The 18,883-nt window shown below is 42.2% G+C and overlaps 1 protein-coding gene across 1 annotated transcript in view; it reads left to right on the top strand.

Annotated features, from left to right (window-relative positions):
* Positions 1–18,883, top strand: part of TIMM44 (translocase of inner mitochondrial membrane 44) — a 750,397-nt gene that overhangs the window by 283,962 nt on the left and 447,552 nt on the right. The window contains 1 exon segment of the mRNA XM_040322529.1: positions 10,765–10,914. Within this exon segment, the coding sequence (XP_040178463.1) occupies positions 10,765–10,914 (150 nt within the window).

Below are 18,883 nucleotides of genomic sequence, written 5' to 3'. Positions count from 1 at the left end.
CCTTTGTGAACATATCGGTATACAATTTATGTTGATAAACTTAAAATTGTGGGCAGGTCAGCGATTTAAAAAATAAGTTCTCTGTGCATTTCGCTGGGAAAACTGAAGAATTTTATACAGGACAGTCAATGGAAGAAAGTGTAGAACTCTTGTCATTTTTGGAAGCTCAACCAGCCAAAAGGTAAAGGTACAAAACTGCCCACATTGCCTGAAACTAGACAAAAATACCTACGTTTTCATGTATAAATTGTGTATGACAAGTAGATCTTGTGGGCGTGATAGCAATTTATAGAGAAGTAACAAAGATTTTTTTAAAGCTCTGTGCTGTAGCGATGACATCATCCATTCTAACCAGCCCCATAGACACTCTGTTTAATCAATAAAATTTCCTGAAAAGATCACTAAACTTAAACAGTTTTTTCACAAAAACTGTAAAAGTTATCAAACTGAAAAGATATAGCCGGATCGCTGAATATTTTGTGAACATATTAACAACTTAAGGACCTTGCCTGTTTTTCAGACTTGGTGCTTACAAGATTAAAAAAAATGTTTGCTAGAAAATTACGTAAAACCCCCAAACATTATATATATATATATATATATATATATATATATATATATATATATATATATATATATATATATATATATATATATATATATATATATATAAATATTTCCTAACACCCTAGAGAATAACATGGCTGTCATTGAAATACTTTTTGTCACACCGTATTTGCGCAACGGTCTTACAAGCGCACTTTTTTTGGGAAAAAAATCACTTTTTTTAATTAAATAAGACAACAGTAAAGTTAGCCCAATTTTTTTTTATTTTGTGGAAGATAATGTTACGCTGAGTAAAATTATACCCAACATGTCGCGCTTCAAAATTGCGCCTGCTCGTTGAATGGCGTCAAACTTTTACCCTTAAAAATCTCCATAGACCAGGTTTAAAAAATTCTATAGGTTGCATCTTTTGAGTTACAGAGGAGGTCTAGGGCTAGAATTGCTCTCGCTCTTACGATCGTGGTGATACCTCACTTGTGTGGTTTGAACACTGTTTTCATATAGGGGCGCTACTCACGTATGCGTTCGCTTCTGCGCGCGAGCTCCTCGGGACGGGGCGCTTTAAAAATCTTTTTTTTTTTGTTTTATTTATTTTTTATTAATTTTTACACAAAAAAAAAAATGGGTCACTTTTATTCCTATGGCAAGGAATTTAAACATCCCTTGTAATAGAAAAAAGCATGACAGGTCCTATTAAATATGAGATCTGGGGTCAAAAAGACCCCAGATCTCCTCATATTTAGACTAAAATGTGCAAAAAAGTGTCTCCCGCCACCGCCGATAACTGTGATCTCACGGCAAATCCACCGCGGAGACCACCGTTATCGTTTAAAGGACCACTGGCAGGAAAGATGGATATCTTGGTTGTGGCAGCGGCTGCTGCCGTTACCAAGATATCCATCTTTAAAAAAAATGACGTATATATACAGTAAGCGGTCCTTAAGTGGTTAAAGTTTGGCGTCTGTAGATGAAAGTATGAAGGAGCTGAAACTTTTGGTAGCGGAAGAAGATTTAAAGGATTTGAAGCATGCTCTCATTTACTTCAATGTTAAAAAAAAAAAAAAAGTGTCTAAAAGCTTAATATTTTAAAAAGTATAAATAGTAGAAAAAAAGTTGAATTAGTCCCATCATTAGCTGAAAGAGCTGAACATTTTAAAAGTTGAGTGGTCTTAATAGCTGAAAGTATGCAGAAGTTACGCAGAGCCAAAAAACGTACGGATTAAAATTAAGAATAACTAGAAAATGCATTTCCTGAGGAAAATGCGAGTGAGAATGCTGAATTGCTGAGCCCGCACCAAAGCCATTCACCATAACCACTACAGTATCTTTAGGACATACAAGCAGTGTTCCTTCAGTACTTATAAAGCCTAATATCACACAGCTCCTTTCTCTATCTGCAATATAGAGAGTGTCCTGACTTGCCTGGTCGCCCCTCCCCCCTCAAGAGGCTTTCTCCACATGAGGTGGGGGAGGAGGACTGCACTGAGGTAAAGAAAGCTATTTAGGGAATCAAAATACCATTAGAAACGCTTTCATCCACACACAAAATCAGTTATCGAAGCCTTCAAACAAAACGTAATAAATCCACAACTGTACATGCGATCGATACAGCGACTTCACCGTTTGAAAGACACGGCCCTTGTGAACGCATCGATATGAAATTTACGTTGATAAACTTAAAAATGTGGCCATGTCAGCGATTTAGAAAAGAGCGTCTTTGTGTGTTTTGCAGAAACATTTTTTAGACTTTTTAACATGACGGTCAATGGGAGGGAGTTTGAGGCACTTGTCCTTTAGAAGCTCCTGGAACTAAAAGTCAAATGCCTATAGCAAAACTGATCACATTGCCCGAAACCAGACAAGCATAGCTACGTTTTGATATATAAATTGTGTATGACAAGTAGATCTTGTGGGCGTGAGAGCAATTTGTTCCCCCTTTTTTAAAGATAATTTTTTTGTGGATGATCTGTGCTGTAATGGTCACATGACACACTCTAAAGCTGCTCCATAGAAACACATTATAACCGATAACATTTTCTGAAAAATTCACCAAACGTAAATTGCGTTTTCACAAAAACCGTAAGAGATATCAATCTAAAAAGTCATGTTTGGATAGCTGAATATTTTGTGACCGCTTTAAAGTTTGTTTGGTGTCTGTAAGTGAAAGTATGAAGGAGCTGAAACTTTTGGCAGAATGTGTGCTTTGAAGCAGGAAAAAGGATGTTCTCATTGACTTCAATGTTAAAAAAAAGTGTCTAAAAGCTTAATATTTTAAAAAGTATAAATAGTACAAAAAAACTTGAAGAAGTCCCATCGTTAGCTGAACGAGATGAACATTTTAAAAGTTGAATGGTCTCAATAGCTGAAAGTATGCAGGAGTTACGCAGAGCCAAAAAACGTACGGAATAAAATTAAAATTAAGAAGAACTAGAAAATGCATTTCCTGAGGAAAATGCGAGTGGGAATGCTGAATAGCTGAGCCCGCACCAAAGCCATTCACCATAACCACTACACTATCTTTAGGACACACAGCTCCTTTCTCTATCTGCAAAGTAGAGAGTATCCTGACTTCCTGGTCGCCCCTCCCCCCTCAAGAGGTTTTCCCCTCCCCCCCAGGTCAGTGAGGAGGAATATTGCACTGAGGTAGAGAGTATCCTGACTTCCTGGTCGCCCCTCCCCCCTCAGGAGGTTTCCCCTCCCCCCCCAGGTCAGTGAGGAGGAATATTGCACTGAGGTAGAGAGTATCCTGACTTCCTGGTCGCCCCTCCCCCCTCAGGAGTTTTACCCTCCCCCCCAGGTCAGTGAGGAGGAATATTGCACTGAGGTAGAAAGCTATTTATGGAAAGAAATTCCATTACAAACGCCTTTTAATTCACAGACCAATACATGAATTACGCCTTCAAACAAAACGTAATAAATCCACAACCGTACATGCGATCGATACAGCGACTTCACAGTTTGAAAGACACGGCCCTTGTGAACGCATCGATATGAAATTTATGTTGATAAACTTAAAATTGTGGCCATGCCAGCGATTTAGAAAAGAGCGTCTTTGTGTGTTTTGCAGGAACATTTTTAAAATTTTTAACATGACGGTCAATGAGAGTGGTTTTGTCGCTCTTGTCCTTTAGAAGCTCCTGGAACTAAAACTAAAATACGTATCACAAAACTGATCACATTGCCTGAAACCAGACAAGCATACCTACGTTTTGACATATAAATTGTGTATGACAAGTAGATCTTGTGGGCGTGAGAGCAATTTGTTCGCCCTTTTTTTAAAGATAATTTTTGTTTTCAAAGATCTCCACTGTAAAGGTCACATGACACACTCTAAATCCCTTCCATAGGGTTACATTATAACCGATTCCATTTTCTGAAAAAATCGCTAAACGTAAATTGCGTTTTCACAAAAACCGTAAAAGATATCAATCTGAAAAGTCATGTTTGGATAGCTGAATATTTTATAAAAATATAAAATTAAGAATAATAAAAAACGAATATCAATACTGGGAATGCTTATTAAAGCATTCCCACTAATAATAAAAAACGAATATCAATACTGGGAATGCTTATTAAGCATTCCCACTAAATATCAATACTGGGAATGCTTATTAAAGCATTCCCACTAATAAAAAACGAATATCAATACTGGGAATGCTTATTAAAGCATTCCCACTAAATATCAATACTGGGAATGCTTATTAAAGCATTCCCACTAATAATAAAAAACGAATATCAATACTGGGAATGCTTATTAAAGCATTCCCACTAATAAACGAATAACAATACTGGAAATGCTATTGAGCATTCCCACTAAAAATAAAAAACGAATAACAATACTGGGAATGCTTTCGAGCATTCCCACTAATAATAATATATATGTGAGATAACCGTAAGGCCCCGTACACACGACCGAGTTTCTCAGGAGAATTCAGCCAGAAACTCGATCGGAGCCGTATTCTGCCGAGAAACCCGGCCGTGTGTACACTTTCGGCCGAGGAAACCGACGAGGATCTCGTCGGGCCACATAGAGAACATGTTCTCTATTTCCTCGTTGTTCAATGGGAAATTTCGGCCCGCCGAGATCCTCGGCGGCTTCACAAGGAACTCGACGAGCAAAACGATGTGTTTTGCCCGTCGAGTTCCTCGGACGTGTGTACGGGGCCTAAGTGGTCTTGCTAGGCAAGAACACTTAAATATACTATGCTGTGCAAGGGATACACATAATGGGTGTGTATATATATATGTGTGTGTGTGTGTGTGTGTGTGTGTGTGTGTGTGTGTATATATATATATATATATATATATATATATATATATATATATGTATATATATATATATATATACACACACACACACACACAGTATATGTGTGTACAACTATGCCCCCAGCTACATCACTGACCTAGTCTCTAAATACCAACCTAATCATTCTCTTCATTCTTCTCAAGACCTCCTGCTCTCTAGCTCTCATCACCACCTCCCATGCTCGTCTCCAGGACTTTTCCAGAGCCTCTCCAAGCCTATGGAACTCCTTACCCCAATCTATCTGTCTATCTCCTTCTCTATTAGCTTTTAGAGGATCCCTGAAAACCCATCTCTTAATAGAAGCCTATCCTACCCACACCTAACAACTGTATTTTAATTTTGTCCATCTGATCATCCCCCCACAGATACTACCCTTTGTTCCACTTAACCCTCCCTTCTAGACTGTAAGCTCTAACGAGCAGGGCCCTCTGATCCTTCCTGTATTGAATTGAATTGTATTGTAACTTTACTGTCTTCCCTGATGTTGTAAAGCACTGCGTAAACTGTTGGCGATATATAAATCCTGTATAATAATAATATATATACATATGCATGCACGTGCACACATGTAGTTATGCATGTAAATGTGTAGAAGCTGCGTGAGAAAGCAAAAGCGCACACATACATACACAAAATACTCACATTAGCATAAAAGGGAAGGAAGGAAGATAAGACATTTCTTCACAAAATAAGAATTGAGTTCACAACAATGTCTGAATCTCAATCACCTCGTTCAACCCCCCAGGGGCAAGATCGCCGCAGAGCTGGAGCAGTGAGAACAGGAGGACGTCATAGGACATCCACCCAGGATGGGAGTGTGTTCCTGCCGACATTTTACTATGGACCGGTATGGAGTAGGTTGAGAATGAACAGCACCCAAACACGCTGTGCGTTTTGCCATGCAATTCGAAAGCAGGGGAATTCTAGATATGTCTGAGGAAAAAGTCTTTCTTTCAGAAACATGTTTTTCATCGAATCAACAACTAAAAACCAAAAGAAATTCCAAACTGAGATTCTTATGAGCGTTTTTGGGCTACTGGTTGCCTCCTTTTGAGCCCAAAAATGGGGGACTCCAGATGTGAACATCCTAGCCTTCAGATACAAAAGCAAGCTACCCCTGTCTACATCCAGAGCCAGTGACCCTTTAGCTCTGGCCTTGGCTACTCGAGTTACCCTCAGTTCAGGCTAATGTACACCTTCCCTCCCCTGAGCATTCTACCTCGCCTACTTCATAAAGGAGAGCGAGTGGAAGACAATAATTCTTCTAGCCCTAAAAAACCTGATGCAGATATACTCAGACTTCTTGCAGAAGACCCTTGGCCTCTTGCCAGCATAGCGGGTTTTGCTCTTTTGAAGCACTTTATTCCACCCTACTTTACAATTTCTGCCTTTAACGGCACACCTGTTGAAACCCTGGTCCTAAAGGATAGAGGGGTTGTCTGAGTCTGTGATTTCTACTTTGTTGAAGGTAAGAAAAGCCACAGGAAGATTTGCTTTCATACTCTGGTGTGAGCGAAGGCAATTTCTTCCCAGAGTTTACCCTGTAATCTGACATTCTGGCCTTCCCACAAACTTTACATAGTTTTGCGTTTTTTGACGTATGACAAGAAAAAAATAAAAAATAACTGCCAAAAAGGTTGGCAGTAAAACTGGTCTCCTAGAACCAACCTGCCACTAGCCCCCCCCCTCCACTTCTCTATATGCAATAGCAGCCCCCCGGCATTACCATTTGGTATATCCGTATAAGATACAGTACATACATAGTCAGAACACCATATAAAAATTTGTACTGCCCCTCCAGAAATCTATCCCCCCAACCACAATGAAGATAGCATGAAAATGCCAGGATTACAAATAAGTTTATATGCTAGTCAGAGGAACAGAAACTGGAGATTGGTTCTGCCAGATCACAAAAAACCCTACTACCTGCTCTTTGTAATGGTTTTGCAGATAACAGCTTTGATCCTTCTCCTTCCTCCACTGCCACCTGCTAAGAGGGCACTCATGCAACCTGCACAGAAAATGCATGACAATGCTCACCAAACACGTGTCACTCTCACTGCGCCATTTAGGCTTGGTTTGCATCTGCATGTCTCTGAATGCATGGCAACCCACACAGAAAACATGCTTTGCTGTGCGTTTCTACAATAAGCATCATGTTTGCTTTGCAATTCATTTGCATCTGTCTGTTTCTGAGCCTAGGTTCACACTGCTGCGAATTCAAAATCGATTTTACCGCGATTTTGCGGCTGCGATTTTGCCGTGATTTCGGCCGCAATTTAATGTAAATCGCGGCCCGAAATCGCAAAAAGTAGTACAGGAACTACTTTTTGAAATCGCAGATGCGGCGTCGCACTGATTAGGACAGTGCCATTGCCGACAATTGCCGCCGATTTGAGATGCGATTTGACATGTCAAATCGCATCTCAAATCGGTCCAAATCGTACCCAGTGTGAACCAGGGCTAAATGCGCAGCAACCCGCAATAAAAACGCACAATTTGCCATGCATTTCAGATGCATACAGCGGTGTGACTCACGTCAGTGTTACTGTTTTTAGGCTGTGCTCTCATTGACACGTTTCCAAATGCGCAGCGACCAGCAAAGAAAACGTGCTTTTTCATGCGTTTCGAAAACAAATGGCTATGTGTGTCGCGTTTGCATTACCATTCGTTTACATCTGCGCATTTCCAAATGTATCTGTGCGTTTCCGATCGCACAGCATCCCGCTAGAAAATGTGTGCTTTGTTGTGCATTTAGAAAACACGCAATGGGTTTGCATTATCATTCGTTCACATCTGCATATTTCCAAGCGCATAGCATGCTTCAAGAAAACTACATGCTTTGCAATGGGTTTTGAAAACGCACAGCAATGTGCATCATACTTGCGTTACCATTTAGGCTGTATCTGCACATTTCTGAATGAGTGGTAACCTGCACAGAAAATGTGTGGTTTGCTGTGCATTTTGAAAACGCACGTCAATGTGCGTTTTGCTTGGGTTACAATTCGTTTACATCTGAGTCCAGAGCAACCTGCAGTAAAAAGCACACATTTTTTATGCATGTTCTAGTCCTACTTTGGGGTATTTTTCACATGTAAAGGCAGCCCATTTAAGTGCACGTTTACACCTGAAACCACGCGTGTGAATGGAATGTGCTTGGAAGGGAGTTTTTAGGGCTATGTATTCAATCCCTCACAGCATCAGAACAAGCAGCATTCAGAGCAGGCTGTGTGTGTATGAAGAGCTTTCCTTTTTGAATATTGTTATCTGTGAGGGGGGTGGGTAAAAGGGTCTAGGTGCTGCAGGAAGTGTCTGTGGAAGAAACAGTATCATTTAGCCAGAGTATCACATGATACAAAGCCAACACTAAACCCAGAATATCAGGTAATCTGCAGAAAACCGAGCAACATTTTACAGAGGTATGATCTATGCTGGGATTGATGGTTCTAGTGAAAAAAAAGTTTGAGCAAAAGTTTAGCGTTAATGTAAAGAAATAACTGCAGGTATTTTGAATAGTCAAATTAAATGATTAAAGCTGAACACCTGCAATTTTAAATCACCACAATATAACTTTTTGAAGCTGTAGCAGCTGTTGTATTAAGTCCACCTTTATTTCCAGTGTAATTGACTTTGATCATGTTGTAAAGCGCTACACAAACTGTAGGCGCTATATAAATCCTGTATCGTAATAATCATCAATTCCCTCTCTCCCTTATTTGTACTGTCATTGCCCACCTCTCAACGCTATTGGCTTTCTCTGCCATCAATCATTTTGTCCCCGAGCATGAAATGCATTTCTTTAGACATGCATGCTGCAGTCTGTAGATTGGATGGTATTGTACACGGATAAAAGTCACACTGACATATATCACACATAAATAAATAAGTGAAATATAAATAAAAATCCAACACTAAAATTGCAAGAAATATATATATATATATAAAAAAAAATTATATATATATATATATATATAATAGAATATTAGATTAATAAAAGTCCATATAGTGAAATAAAGTGCTAATAATGGAGCAGTAAACAATTCCTACAGAGGGCATAAAGTGCAGATGTGATAGTAAAGTGATGTGTAGCATCAATAAGTGATGTGACTTTAATGGAATGAAATCTTCAGTGACTTCAGTGAATGAAGTCTTCGGTGTGTGTTACACCCGTAGGTGTACTACCTTCTTACCTTACTGTTGTAAGGTAATCAGCTTGTCAGAGCGCTCAGTGGTCTTTAAACTGTGGCCCTTTGCTTGCCTTTATCCGGCCCTTGCCTTTATCCCTCCCAATGATACGAGACACTATTATGCCATCTGACACCGAAAATGGAGCACCATTTCTCCCACTGACACCACGAATTCCTCCCTATGATGTCAGCAATGGGGCACTATTCCTCCCCCCTAATACCAGAAGTTTACTCCCACTGATGCCAGGAAAGTTTTCACTCCCGCTGGCCAAAGTCTGGCCCTTCAAGGGTCTGAAGGACATTAAACCGGCCCTTTTGTTTAGAATGTTTGGAGACCCCTGGCCTAGATGATCGCTTGAGGGGGGGTCCTCTCCACGTTACTTTCCAGGGGGTACCGATGTCTCTATAGCCTGATCCCTGCTTCCTCTAATATCCCATCGCCTGGGGCGGATCCGCTCAGGTAAATAGACCCAGCATGTATAGGAAAATTCAGAAAGGATGGGACCTCCTATAGTGTAGTAGGTTCAGTCTATTTATTTTAAACCACAGTAAAAAACATATGGGTAATCACATTTAACATAATAAAAGCATGCACGTAGTAAACGAGCACCAAGAATAGACGGAACCCGGAAGTGACATCTGGCCGCAAGCTTGCAGAAATCTGTTTTGATTTCTTTCAATTTTAGTCTTGGATTTTTATTATATTTCACTTATTTATATGTGATATATGTCAGTGTGACTTTGTTAGCACTTATCATTTACTCAGGAGCACAACACCAAACATTGATTTTTTTATACTCCTTTATTTTGGGTAGTGTTTGACCCCTACGGTGGCTGCTGCACGTCTTATTAGTTTTATTTGATCTCCTAATCTCCTATTAGCACGGGAATACCCACTGTACATTGTACACTGATAAGCCATCATAATATGACCACTGAGAGATAAAGTAAGTAACATTGATTATCTTGTGGCAATAGCATTTAAAAGTGGGTGGGATATATTAGGCAGCAGGCGAACATGTTGCAAAAACTGAAGGAAAACTGGTGAACCTAGTGACAGGATCATGGATGACCAAGGCTGTGAAGGCTGGCCCATGCAATCTGATCCAGTAGAAGAGCTACTGTAGCTCAAATTACTGAAAAAGCAATGTTGGTTCCAATAAAAAGGTGTCGGAACACACGTGCATCCCAGTTTGTTGCGTCTGTGTGGCTGCGTTGCAGCAGACCGGTCCGTATGCCCATGCTGACCTGTGTCCACAGCCGAAAGCGCCTACAATGGGCATACGAGCATCAAGACTGCACCGCAGGAGCAGTGGAGGAACATAGCCTGGTTCTATGAATTTAAGAATGATTTAAGTACACAACAAGCTTGAGATGTTAATTTGGTCTCCAAAATCACCAGATCTCAGTTCAGCTAAGCATCTGTGAGATGTGCTTGAAAAAACAAGTCTGATCCATGGAGGCCCCACCTCACATGACTTAAAGGATTTGCTACTGATGACTTGATGCCAGATACCACAGCATACCCTCGTCCATGTCCATGCCTCGATGGGTTATGGCAGGTGGTCATAATGTTATGGGTGACTGGTGTATGTCTACATCACGTTTCAGCTTTAAAAAAGTATTAATATATTATATACATGTGTTGCAATGCTGGTGTTTATCATTTGTACCTAATCTTGGTTTATTTTTTGTTTACAGAGCTTAGATGACGTTACCAGGAGTGATTTTGGTCGGAAGATTCGTGAAGGGGTTGAGGAAGCAGCCAAAACTGCCAAACATTCAGCTGAGTCAGTTACAAAAGGAGGCGAAAAGCTTGGAAAGACAGCTGCATTTAAAGTTATTTCTCAGGTAATACAAACAAAGAATTGTATTCAGTTATGGATGTGTATTTGTAAAAACCCTGGTGAGTTCAGGCACGTTTTTTCCAAAATTTTGCCAGCAGCCTTCTCAATTTGATAAATACTTCTGACATAGTATCATTTTGTTTTCTTAACAAATATGCTGTGTTTATATACAGTATCTCACAAAAGTGAGTACACCCCTCACATTTTTTGTAAATATTTTATTATATCTTTTCATGTGACAACACGGAAGAAATTATACTTTGCTACAATGTAAAGTAGTGAGTGTACAGCTTGTGTAACAGTGTAAATTTGCTGTCCCCTCAAAATAACACCGCCATTAATGTCTAAACTGCTGGCAATAAAAGTTAGTACACCCCTAAGTGAAAATGTCCAAATAGAGACCTCTTCCACTTGTCCATGACATCATGACGAAGCTGGTGGATGTTGGAGACCTTGTGTTCCTCCACCTTCCTTTTGAGGATGCCCCACAGATGCTCAATAGGGTTTAGGTCTGGAGACATGATTGGCCAGTCCATCACCTTCTTTAGCAAGGCAGTGGTCGTCTTGGAGGTGTGTTTGGGGTCGTTATCATGTTGGAATACTGCCCTGCGGCCCAGTCCCCGAAGGGAAGGGGGATCATGCTCTGCTTCAGTATATGACAGTACATGTTGGCATTCATGGTTCCCTCAATAAACTGTAGCTCCCCAGTGCCCGGCAGCACTTGTGCAGCCCCAGACCATGACACTCCCATAACCATGCTTGACTGTAGGCAAGACACTTGTCTTTCTTTTTCATACATCATGGGACACAAGAGTCAGTCTAATATTCTTTACCTGCCGGGTTATACTCCATCTCCAGGTGAATGGACACTGGTAGACCAAAGGTCTTTTAGACAGAAAGTTATCCCCTATATAACCCCTCCTATACAGGAAGTACTTCAGTTTTTTACCAGTGTCTGCAAGGTGGATGGCGTGGTTTGTTTGAGCTCTCTGAGCTCCAGGTCTGTAGTCTTACAAACTGTTCCAAAATGAATCAAGGAATTGACCGATCGGATTTATTTGACACAGGCTTTATATGCTTAGATAAATGGTACCCGAGCCTCGCAAAGAAGACTTAAAAGGGGTTGTAAAGGTTTGTTTTTTATTTTCTAAAAAGGTTCCTTTAAACGAGTGCATTGTTGGTTCACATACCTTTTCCTTCTATTTCCCTTCTAAATGTTTTTTTTTTTACTTTGTCTAAATTTCTGAACACTGTGTCTCCCCACAGGGATGTAGTCCCAAGGGAGAGGGTGAGCACGCTGACTAACCCACAGCCAGAATGCCCCTGGCCCTAGAACCCTGTTGGCATACACAGCTCAAATAAGCTGGGCCTGCGCTAAAACATTCTGAGTGTCAAAGAAGAGGTAAGTGAACCAACAATGCACTAGCTTAAAGGAACCCATTTACAAAATAGAAAAAAAACCTTTACAACCCCTTTAAGATCCTGCAAGGTTTTGCCTGTAAAGCGGCCTTCGGGCGCTGGACCCTGCAAAGTGGAATTCTAGACACCACAGAGCGAAGGCATTCCCGCAGGGTGTTGTACAGGTCCAAGGGAGTGGACCCTAAACATGAAAAGGGTACCAAGTCCTTGAATTCAATCCCTTGATTCAAGTGACAGGAACCCACCGTGAAGGGTGAATATTAGGCATTTAGTCTCTAAGCAGCCCTACGCCTGGACGGGTAAGTGAAACCCCATTATTATTATTATTATTATTATTATTATTATTATTATTATTATTATTATTATTATTGTGGGGTGTTCCAGTGATTACAATCAGTCAAGCTAGCTAAAGGCTGGACACCTGTGTGTGGTGACCATACGGGGGAGTTTTTGGCTAGCTGTGGATGTTTGCAAATAGTTTTTTGCTTGTGTCCTGCTTTTTTTTACCTGTATGATGGCTCACGACGGTGCGCCATTTTGCCTTGGTAAACCATGGTGCATGTGCGTTTGCAAGAGTGCCGCCGTTCTCAGCAGTTTGCTTGTCGGCCATGGCGCACGTGCATTTGCAAAAGCGGTAGATTCGCAAAAACGCTGCTTGGCAGTTTGGCGCAGTAACCTTTATTTGGGCGCACGAAGATTTGTGTTGTGACCACAAATGTGCATGCGCACACACGCTCAGAATGTTTTGCCGTGCACCCAGCTTATTTGAGCTGTGTATGCCAACAGGGTGCTAGGGCCAGGAGCAAGCTGCAATGCCAGGGCCAGAAAAAGCCATGGGTCCAAAATTCTTCTAAACCCAGCACCAAGCCCTCCTTTTGAGGGAACGCCCCCACTCCATCGGGTGGGGGGGGGAAGGCTGCTGCATTTTGTGGACATTTGGGAAATTGAGGACGCTATCAGTTATCTCTTGGTTAGAAGCTGGAGTTGCGGGGGGGTTCCCCCTCGGAGGTTTTTAAGATCCAGAGTTTCACTCAGATCCTCCAACAAGAAATTTGTTGCTTCAGGCACTACATCATCCTCAAACTATGGCCCTCCATCTGTTGCGGAACTACACATCCCATGAGGCATTGTAAAACTCTGACATTCACAGACATGACTAGGCATGATGGGAATTGTAGTTCCTGAACAACTGGAGGGCCATAGTTTGAAGACCCACGATCTAGTGCATCAAGGAGTAATTGTAGAGGTTCCGGGTATCCAAAAGGGGCACAAGGTTTTACTCAAACCTGTTTACGGTTCAGAAACCAAATGTGGACACAAGGCCCATTTTGGACCCAAGATCCCCGAATAAGTATCTATTGATGCAGTCCTTTCAGATGGAGTCTGTCCGCTCAGTAGTAGCCTCACTCCAGAGTGGAGACTTTCTAGTCTCTCAATATATAAGACGTACATTTACTTGTACCTATATTTCAGCTTCGTCAGAGGTTTCTACGTTTTGCAGTAGAGGAATGTAATTTTCAATTTTGTGGCTCTACCCTTTGTGTTTGCTTCAGCTTCCCGGGTGTTCACAAAGGTCCTAGCACCAGTTCTGAGTCTTTTAAGGGCCCGAGGGATCCTGGTGCTCGTGTATCTGGACGACCTCCTGCTCAGATCACTCATTACAGGCTCTAGAACAGAGCATAATGCACACAGTGCGGTATTTGAAAAGCTTAGGCTGGATCATGAATACCGTATTTAGGTCTGATCCTAGATACGGTCCAAGCAAGAGCATTCTTGCCACCTGTAAAGATTTGTGCTCTGAAGGATCAGGTGCGTCAGATAAGGGGCACCAGACAACCCTCCATTCAGCTCTGTATGAGTCTTATAGGGAGGATGGTACCCTATTTCAAGGCAGTGCCCTATGCCAAGATTCATTACAGACCTTTACAACAAGACATCTTGCTGGCTTGGAACAGAAGAGGACAAGCCCTGGATTATCCAATGTGCTTATCTCCTCAGGCACGCTTAAGCCTAGACTGGTGGTTGCAGGATCAGAACCTGCGAAAGGGAAAATCCTTTCTCCCGGTAACTTGGAGAGTACTGACTACAGGTGCCAGTCTCTCAGGCTTGGGAGCGACCCTAGAAGGGCTCACGGCTCAGGGAACATGGTCAAGGACAGAACAGATCCTGCCCATCAACATCCTGGAATTACGGGCAGTAAGACTGGCCCTACGGTCCTGGACAGTAAAGCTTCAGGACTGCCCTATCAAGGTATTGGACACTGGCACACCCAATGAAGACAAGTTCCCCTCCCAAAAGGGAAGTACCTCATTTTTTTCGCCAGTGTCTCTAAGGTGTTGGACGCGATTAGGATGTGCTGAAGGAAGCTCTACCAAAGAGGATCTCTGGGGGTAAAAAAGCTACACTTTCACGTCCATCCAAGACGCTTAATTTATTACGCCAAAACTGGATGGTATCCAGGCTGAGGTGTCGCCTGTAATGTCTCTTCGGAGGACTGGGCTCTAGGGTCCAGCACTTTCGCTACACTGTATGCTAAAAGTCCTGGCAGAGTCTTTTCAAGGCCATGGGAAGAGGCCTCCCTTAAATAGGAACCCATATCCCTGAAGGTTGGCACACATACCCACTGTAATGGGTGAAGATTGGTTCTGTCTGGTCTTCAGCAGAAAACCTGCGGCGGGGATAAATTAAGCCAGGAAAGAGTCCTAAGTATGAAGCTTAAAGGGGTTGTAAAGGTTTGTTTTTTATTTTCTAAATATGTTGCTTTAAGCTTGTGCATTGTTGGTTCACTTACCCTTTCCTTCAATTTCCCTTATAAATGTTTTTTTTCTTTGTTTTCTTTGTCTGAATTTCTCACTTCCTGTTTCTCCTCAGTAAGGTGTTCAGTAAGCTGTTCTAAATGACTTTCCACCGCTCGGATGATGGTGGAAAGCTTACTGAGGAGAAACAGGAAGTGAGAAATTCAAACAAAGAAAAAAACCATTTAGAAGGTAAATCAAAAGGAAAGGTGAATCAAAAGAAAAGTGAACCAACAATGCACTAGCTTAAAGTGGAGTTCCACTCATTTTTTATGTTTCTGTGCTGCATGCCCTAATCTCATAGTGTTCAAAATGGAATTGTTATTTATTTTGTTGCTTGTAAATACCTTTATTTTGTAGTCCTTTATTACTTCCTCCTCCTTATTAGCCTAGGCTATTAAGTCACAAGGCTATTCGCAAGGGTTTCTGGGATAGGCATCATGTATCCCAGTAGTCCTTGCAAATAGCCTATTTGCATAGAGAAGGGGCGGCAACTTCCTCTGACACTCCCGTTGCTATGGAAACCTGACTCAAACCTATTACATCGCTTGTGCGAGATCTGCAAGGCTGAAATCCAGGAAGTCATACAGTCTGGCTTCATGATGCCCACACTTAAGATGGCCACGGTCTATTTCCAGATTATAAACTAACTAAATGCTCTAACAACCTAACAAAACGGACCTTAGTTTACAGACTAACTTTACTAGACTACATTAGGCTTGTGTATTACAGGGGTATTTATATTTAAAAAGTGAAATTGTGGGTGGAACTCCCCTTTAAAGGAACCGATTTAGAAAATAAAAGACGAACCTTTACAACCCCTTTAAGGACTTTTCCTATTTTTGGGTAGGGGTCTTCCTTTTAGCCACCACTAGAGGGAGTAAAGGGCTGAGTTTCCACTAACCATGCTCCAGAATAGTGTCAGTTCCTTCAGACAGCACACTCCTTCCACTGTATAGCTCTGCCATGGACAGCTGCCACTTTCCTCCTCTCAGACAAGTGTCAGAGGGATCTTCCCTCGTCTCGGCAAATTTCTCCAACTGTAACCAAATACCTTTTAATTTTGTCACAATACCAGAAGATGTGGGGGAACGAGCCCAAGGAATTGCAATCTCTAAAACAAGATGGGGAAGACATAGATTGAGTGAAGTTTAATTGGTATATAGTACCATCTCGTAAATGGCTTCAAGGCAGTTTCTTTAATAGAGATGGATTTAGTGCACTTGTGTAAGTTATTTATACAATTGTCCCAATTAGCCGTAGAATATGTAAAGTGTTCCTCTTGTTCCCATTTTAGCATGTATGGAAGTTTACTTATGTCTGTGCTGTTAATTAAGTTAGAGTTAAGTTACAAAATGAAACCTCGCTTTCTGGGTGATTTAAGGCATAGATTCTCGAATAGGGTGGGGGGTTGGGTGTTCAAAGCCTGGAAGTGTGCATCGAAGAACTGCTTGATACGGAGAAATTTGTCATAGTCTGAATCTGGGACCTGGTATTTTGACTTCAGTGAGGAGAAAGAGATAAAATTGGTGCCCTCTATGAAGTTGGAAAGTGAGGTCAATTTATGGTTTTTCCACCATGTGAGATCTACTGAGTCTTGTGCATTTGGGCTGAACTTTCATTCACCCAAGAATGAAGCGTGTGGGGGAGACTTGGAAGTAAGATTATATTTATGGTTATGTAGTTTCCATAGTTGGTATGAATGTGCAGCTATTTGGTTACAAGAGTCTAAGGAAGAATTCGGGATTTTATTACCCCATAGTATACCTGAGATAGAATATGGCAATATAGAAGCCCTCTCAAACTCTACCCATGGGGTCCTAGAATTCGGTATATGCCATTGTGCTATTTGGGTCCATCTATCTGATAAATAATACAGCCAAAAGTCCGGGAGGCCGAAGCCTCCACTTTTTTGGGATTTATATAATATCAGTCTTGATAATCGTGGATGGGAGTCTGACCATACAAATTTACTAAATATACAACCGTTCGGTGCAGTTAGCTAGCACAGATAAAACAGGAAGAAGTACATTAACCATGGAACAAGGAGTGTTCATTATCTTTGCTAAACATATATCGCTTCGCCAGCTTGCTCAATAAAGATACAGGTGTCATTGTGTTAAAGTGCAGGCTGGCCTTAGTCTTCAAGAAACATTTTGCATTCTGTGGTCAACTTGAACAACATTTCTAACTTCTAAGTAATGTAGCAGCCGGAGACACTAGTGGTCTCCCGGAATAAGAAAGGAAGGGGAGATAAGAAAAGAAAGAGAGAGTGGAACAGAGAGAAAGTGTCATCAAAGTGGACCCCGGACCTTCTCACGGTGGGTCCTCCCGGTTGTGCCACAACTCCCAAACTGCATCATGAGCCTCCAGTCAGTCCCGCATTTTGGCGGTCATTTTCTCCATGGTTTCCATATACTTGATCCTGGCGTATAGGGCCTCGGGTGTGGGGTTCGGCGTTTCCAGTGCAACGCCACCAGGCATCGGGCCGCCGTGAGGATGTGTCGGGCTAGTTTCTTATATTGGGACGGGAGTCGTATCGACGGGAGGCCTAGGATAAAGTATTTTGGGGGGGGATCTGCCTGTCTAGGAGTCGCTCCAGTAACTGTCGGACCGAGTTCCAAAGGGGGACAATCGGCGGGCAGCTCCAGTAAATATGGAGAAGGTCGCCCTTTGCCCCCAGGCAGCACCAGCAGCAATCCGAGCTAGAGGGATAGATGACGTGGAGGACGTCGGGAGTCATATACCAGAAACATAGGATTTTGTAGATGTTTTCTTTACAAAGTGTGCAAATCGAGCTCTTAGCCGCCTGTACCCAGATCTCGTGCCATTGTTCCACGGGGATCTCCTCGCCTAAAGCCTTTTCCCATTTGATCATGTATGCATGTTTGCCTTTCACCTCTATGGGCCAGGCGTTCAGTATAGTATATATTCCTGAAATCGATCCCCTCTGAGCTGAGCCCGCTAGAATCAAGCGTTCAAATGGGGTCGGGGAGGAAAACTGTAATTTCGGTGCGATCGTCAAGGCATAGTGGCGTATTTGGAGATACCCGTAGAATTCCTGGCCTGGGAGATTGTATTGGGCCTGAAGTTCGGCAAAAGAGTGTAACTTACGGGTCAGGGGATCTACTAGATTTCCAAAGTGGAAGAGGTTCCGCGATGTCCATGGGTGTGACATGCGATGGGTAAGGCTGTCTGGCACCTTAGGGTTGCAGGCAAAGGAGGTCAGGAGCGAGCTGTCAGAGGTTATCTTATGATGGGGCGTCAGCTTACGCCAAACTCGTCGGAGCACAGTCATTGGGCCGAGCATACGTTCAGGGTCTACCTCTGCATTTGCACTCCACAGTAGATTGTTAGGGTGGACCGGGGCTAACCACAATTTCTGAATTTCCATCCATTTATTATAAGAGCACAATGTGAACCCGGACGCTACGGCCTGCAGCTGTGCCGCCTGGTAGTATCTAACGAGGTCCGGAAAGGCCAGACCTCCATCTGATCGCGCCGCCAATAGGACCGAACGTGGTATCCTGTGGCGCTTGTAATTCCAGGTGAACTGCAACAGGTCCGTCTGGAGTTTCCTTAGGTGGGCGTACGGAACCGGGATGGGTAATGTTTGAAACAGGTATAAGACTTTCGGGAGGACCGTCATTTTCACCGACGCCACTCTCCCCAGGAGGGATATACAATGTTTTTTCCATTGTAAGAGAAGGGCCCTGATAGAGCAAAAGAGGGGGGGGGGAGTTTTCCTGATATAGTGTA

Source organism: Rana temporaria, chromosome 1 (assembly GCF_905171775.1).
Source record: "Rana temporaria chromosome 1, aRanTem1.1, whole genome shotgun sequence".
Classification (NCBI taxonomy): Eukaryota; Metazoa; Chordata; class Amphibia; order Anura; family Ranidae; genus Rana; species Rana temporaria.
Note: the sequence above shows the minus strand (reverse complement) of the source record. Positions and strands in the feature narration are given on the sequence as shown.